The sequence below is a fragment of the Corylus avellana genome, chromosome ca2 (genome assembly GCF_901000735.1).
Source record: "Corylus avellana chromosome ca2, CavTom2PMs-1.0".
Taxonomy (NCBI): domain Eukaryota; kingdom Viridiplantae; phylum Streptophyta; class Magnoliopsida; order Fagales; family Betulaceae; genus Corylus; species Corylus avellana.
In genome coordinates this window covers 7,877,009-7,883,008 of record NC_081542.1, presented here as the reverse complement: position 1 = coordinate 7,883,008, position 6,000 = coordinate 7,877,009, and the positions used below count along the sequence as shown (strand labels likewise).

The window sequence follows — 6,000 nt, the reverse complement described above, 5'->3', positions numbered from 1 at the left end:
AAAAATTTAATGGAAGGGTAGACACAGGGATTTATTTGATAATAGTTCAAACCTTAGGAAGTAAATTGATAACTTTTTAACCTTAGGAAGCAATTCGATCAAAGGTCATTTCCCCTCCCCCCCTTTTTAAATAATTTGACCTATTTATGGTTCTTGTATGATGAATACTTGAAGGATTTTCTTTTTTAAATTTAAAATTAATTGGATACAAATACAATGATTGGGATTTATCTCCCATATTGCGGGATTCTACAGGGGTGCAGCTCTTCCAACTAATACACCTGGTACCCCCTGCATCTTTGATCCTTATGGAAGGGCTGGTATATGTGGTGATTGGTTACTTGGTTCAAGTTTAGAGTCAGCAGCCTTAAGTGGAATGACCCTTGCCAATCACGTAAGTGCCACTTCACTCTTTATTTTATTTTATTCTATTTCAGTTATTTGTGCAGATAACTAACTACATATCTCATAAAAGTTAATGATAGTGCTGTTCATATTCTCCAAACTCAATTTCCTTATTTCCTTTCATAGTATTAAGTGAATTAAAATTTCTATGGACATCAAGACTGTAAAGGTTGTGGTTTTGATTTTATTCAAGGTTTAATGTGCCATCAAAGTAATTGATGTTTACATCAGACTGGTCTTTTTTACATGCAGATTGCAGATTATTTCCAAACGGGTGGAGCTCGTCCTGAAGAGTTTGCCATGGGTTTAGATAACGAGTTTCAACCGCTTGAAGGACATGATATTGGACAATTTCCGGGACTGGAGTCTGAAAAAGAGATAAATGAGGCCCAGGCATATCAACTTGCCTCTTGAAGTTGTGCTGGAGCATGAGAATCTCTTGGTTTGGGTAAGCGCAGTTCTTCTCAATTGTGATTTCATATTAATAATAATAATAATAAAAAAAAGAGATATTTATATTCTTAGGTTTTTGAAAACATGGTAGGACATTTCATTGACTCGTAGAACTTCTGGCAGAAGTTGTTCAAGGCTCAGAGTTATCAGCTATCAGAATAGTTGGTGAAGGAAGATATTGATATTAATGCTCTCCTACCAAATTGTGGATGCATAATTTGAGCGGTTCATCTGCCTAAAAGAGCAATGGGAACATGTGTTACTTGGCAACTTATCACCACAGGTGTATTGGTTTCTCAGGTCTATGAAGATTACTTTTATGCTCCATTAATTTTGAGGCTCGAGGTAGGGGCTCTAGTCGGGGCAAAGTCGTATTGAGGGTTTAGGACTGTGGTCTTGCGAGTTTAGGGCTTTTTGGGGTTTTAAGGGTTTGTTTTGCAGGCCTATGGTTTTTTTGGGCTTAGGGCTCTCTTATCGGGGTCATATTGTGGACTAACGTTGGTTTTCTTGTGTACTTAAGGACACCTTACGCTTTTTGATATGTACAACATTACTTATAAAAAAAAAAAAATGAAAATTACTGAAGTTCAAGTAGAAGAGATATTACTTTTTCCAGTTTTACACAGTAGATTCAACATTCTTACAATTTGCAAGCAGCAACAAGTAATTTTCTATCATTATTATCAGCCAGAACCTTATTTGGTAAATATAGATGTTATAAATCAACATTTTTCCATTTGATAGGCATATTTGAACACGGAATCTATTGGGATTAGGGCACCGCAAAGTTCTCAATAATCGCTAGTTGCAATTTGATGGATCATAATCAACTTTGAACCAATTGGAACCACAGCCATAGAAATCCCATCGATTTTTAAACTTGTAACAAATCAAGAGAAGAGATATTTGTGTTATTTGTGTAAACGACATGTTATTTGTGTTAGAAGACATTCTTTATAACAAAAATCAAGAGAAGAGATATTTCGAGCAAAGTTGACAAATTGGATATCCCATAACAAAATTAAGGAACAAGTACACCAATGTGCTCAAACAAAATTACTGGGATACCAAAAAAAAAATTTACAATCTTTTCCTATCTTAACCAACACCAACAGTAAAACAGAGATTTGGTTCTCTGTTTTGATCATTGACATGGTGCTAGGGAAGTAAAGTATCAAACTCAGGATCCCAAGAATCCACCCATGCATCAAGCGGCAGATGTCCACCCACAGGGGAAGGCGGTGGCGGCAGATAACCGTATGAAGCATAAAACTCAGACGCAGAGTCATCATTACTGGCTAGTTGACAGCCCATCAAGGTTTCCAAATATTCATATGAAACACTAAACTCAGAGTCAGAGTTATCACTAGCTGGTAGACGGGTTTCCAATTCAGACTCAGGCGTTCCAAATTCAGATGGACATTCTAATGATGGGGTCCCAGTGGCTTGACATTCGACATCGCAGCAGCGCATCTTCTTTCTCTGCTGGGATCCGTCCTCAAGTAGCAGCACTTCTTCTTCCTCTGTATTAATGGAATTTTGCAATGGAGATGGAGTTTGAACAGAGATGACGGTGGGAGAAGACTGATCTTGAAAGCATCTTTTAACGCCAACTCTTGATCGTGATTCTTTCTTTTGGATGGTGCACAGGACCCAGTCAGTCGCCCGTTCTCGTTCTCCCTCCCCAACTAATGAGAACTCGTGCATTAACCAGTTGGATTTCTGTTTCTTCACCTTGAAACAGAAGAGTTTCCTGACCCCAATAACATCACCCTGACCATCGTAGATTTTGTCGGCAGAATTCTCATGCCAAACACCGCAACCCGCTGTTCGTGCCACTCGATTTTTGCTTAGTTGTTTTAGCCTTGTAAAAACGTAAAGCTTCTCCTGATCACCACAGAATTGCCAGGGATCCTTTTCACCATAAATATCAAACTCGCCGATGCCATCCCAACCTATATCTTCTCCCCTTACCTTGTTCAACAAATAGAAGCCTACCAGCTCTTCATCAGTGGGCTCAAAACGAAATCCCACGGGCATCATCATCATCATTCACACTCGCAGCTCTCTGTTTCACTCCCTCTTCACTCTCTGTTTCACTCCCTCTTGAAGCCATTGCCCTTATATAGAAGCCAGTGCCACCGACTTAGGTCCACCGACTTAGCTAAAGGCGGTGGACCAACGACTTGCCGTTCTTGAATTTAAATGTTGACCTGGACGACTTGCCGTAGAGATTCAGCTGAGAAATCCTCCAGCCTGCAGCTCCTCTGCATCCTCTCGCACAACCTTTTTTATTTTTAAACCTGTTCCACACATTAAGATAGAATAGTTATAATAAGAGAAATACTAGCATCTAGCAGCAAGAGATATTTTATTTAGAATGAAAATTCACGTCACTACCTTTAAATAAAATTAACATGTGTCTATATACCTGATTAAAAATATAAAAAATTTAAAAATTTATAACTAAATTACTAAGGTATAGGTCACTTTGATGTATCTATCAGTTTGATCTTAGGTTAAAATCTTTGTGTGATTGCATGTAATATTATGTAAACACTTTCTTTAATAAGGAATCCAAGTCCTTTGTCAGAAACAAAGCGATAAGGAATATTCTCATTTGTTTAAATTTTATTAGGAATGATTATTCTGAAGTGTTTCAGTGGGATTTATTGAAATTTATATATGTACAAGATGAGATTGAGTCTCACAGGATACATAAGAATAATCATGTAGTTAAATTAGTTATTCAAAGAAAATAAGTAGTGAACAAAATGATAGTATATGGATTTTGGTTTAGCTACAGAATGATTCCCTAGAATGGTAATATGAAATGTATATGTATGTCATGAGGATTAATTCATTTAAATTAAAAATATAAATTAGAGTACAGTTACAATTATTTAGTGAAATTAATTGTAATTATCAGTGTCATGTGACGTGTCATGAAAGATAGGGTCATAGACCTATTGTAGCTAATTGTATTTATCGACTTTAGGTCCTTATTTGAGTTGATGTAAGCTGACTATTGGTTTTGGGCCTCACGTATATATTTATTAATGTTTATGCTTGTTACATTCTTGAGCATAAAATTATTTGAAAAAAGAAATGAGAAAATTAATATTCTTAGATTTTTGAAAACATGGTAAGACATTTAACTGACACGTGGAACTTCTGGCAGAATTTGTTCAAGGCTCAGTGTTATCAGTTGTCAGAATAGTTTGTGAAGGGAGATATTGATGTTTATGCCCTTCTAACAAATTGTGGATGCATAATTTGAGTGGTTCATCTGCCCACAAGAGGAATTGGAACATTTGTTACACGGCAACTCATCACCACAGGTGTATTGGTTTCTCAGGACTATGAAAATTACTTTTATGCTCCATTAATTTTGAGGCACGAGGTAAGGGCTCTAGCTAGTCGGGGAAAAGTCGCAAAGGCAAAGTAGCAATGAGAGTTTAGGATTGCGGGCCTGCGGCCTTGCGAGTTTATGGCTTTTTTGGGGTTTTAGATGTCTGTTTTGCGGGCCTATGGTTTTTTGGGGCATAGGGGCCTCTAATCCGGTCATATTGTGGGCTAACGTTAGTTTTTCTGTGTACTTAAGGGCGCTTTACGCTTTTTGATATATATAACATTATTTTAAAAAAAAAAAAAAAAAAAAAAACTTTTAGGCAACTGGATTCAGGTGGAAGAGATATTACCATATTAGTCTCCCATTTCTCCCAAATTCCAGGCCGAGTATGTGGAGCTCAGATCAGCACAGGGCCAAATAAAGATATAAATTAAAACTTCAAAATTTAAAGACTGAAAGCTATTTAAATTCTTATATAATGCATGAATTGGCTTTATTATGAGTCCTTTGGAGGAAGGCTTCAGCAGATGTGATAATAATGTTGGCACTTTTTCAGATATTGTACTTTCAAACTACAGTTTCTGTTTAATCAATATTGGGGTCTTTCAACTCGATGAATGGGTTCTCAGTTGAGTGCCGGAAATGTGATTACAATTGGTGGTGTTAAAAACGGATGGAGTCGATGGCAAATAGGCTTAGATTTGACTCAGAAAGACTCGATTTGAACTTAGTATATTTAATAATTGAGCTGATTATGGACACAAAATTGTGCTTGATTATTAAATGAGATATGCTTGTATAAACTTGGCCTGACTCGGTTAATAATGTGAACACAACTTGTATAAGTTTGGCTTGACTCGTTCGTATTCAAACTCGGTGTATTTAATAATTGAGCCAATTGTGGACACAAAATTAATTTTGATTATTAAACGAGATATGCTTTTATAAACCGGGCTCAACTTGATTAATAACGTGAACACAACTTGTATAAGTTCAGCTTGACTCGTTAGCTAACGTGTGTGAGCGCGCACATGTGCCTTATATGTTTAAGGGTCCTTGGCAGCCCCAAGGAATTTGGAAATTCTTGTAAAATATAATTTCTTATATTACAAATGTCAATGATCAATAGCTGGACATACTAATTACTAAACAATTTGGCCAAAGGCACTCATATACAACAAACGCCCTAAACGGCTAAACCTAGTAGAGGTGGAAATTGATCCGATTCGATACCCAAAAGCTTTTTCCATGTAAGCTGACTGAAAAGTTCCAAATTTACAGCTTTTTAAAAAAGGTTCTTGCTCAAATATTTGCAGGTTGCATTAGGGTATGCTCAAATTAATATAGTAGTACTAAAATTAGTTAAAGTGGGAGGAAGTTAAGAGGTTGGTAGTGTGAGAACTAGGTGGGCCTTTTTAGTCTAAGTACTAATTAAAATGCAACGCCTTGATTTTAGATTAATAAATTGATATTGGTCTCTAAAATAAGTGACTTTTACAACTATTTTTGAAAATGAATGTGAGAATATAAACTTTACATAAATGACGCATTTAAATAAAGCCTCCCCCCGAGGAAAAAAAAAAAAAAAAAAGTGTCGGAACTAAAAGTAGAAAACAGGAAATGGATTCATAAATGATTTCAAAGGAACTATAAACTACTCGATCCTCTATATCTTGGACAAAAGCCAAAAATAAATTGTCGCATAAAGCGGTATAGGCACAAAAGAAAGGACATGGGCAGGAGTATGACTGTTGCCATATCCTTCAATCTTACCCGAGCCCCAATAGAGG

General features: G+C 36.5%; 1 protein-coding gene and 1 long non-coding RNA gene across 2 annotated transcripts; one reads left to right on the top strand and one right to left on the bottom strand.

Moving 5' to 3' along the window:
- The first annotated feature begins 91 nt into the window (after positions 1-91).
- LOC132172288 (uncharacterized) lies at positions 92-1,443 on the top strand. The gene is made up of 3 exons (XR_009439133.1): positions 92-394; positions 658-853; positions 950-1,443. It is a non-coding gene; the product is annotated as an uncharacterized LOC132172288 (long non-coding RNA).
- A 573-nt stretch (positions 1,444-2,016) lies between these two features.
- On the bottom strand, positions 2,017-2,907 carry LOC132168984 (NAC domain-containing protein 41-like). The gene has a single exon (XM_059580080.1). The coding sequence runs from the start codon at positions 2,905-2,907 to the stop codon at positions 2,017-2,019; it is 891 nt and encodes a 296-aa protein (XP_059436063.1).
- Between the last annotated feature and the right edge of the window lie 3,093 nt (positions 2,908-6,000).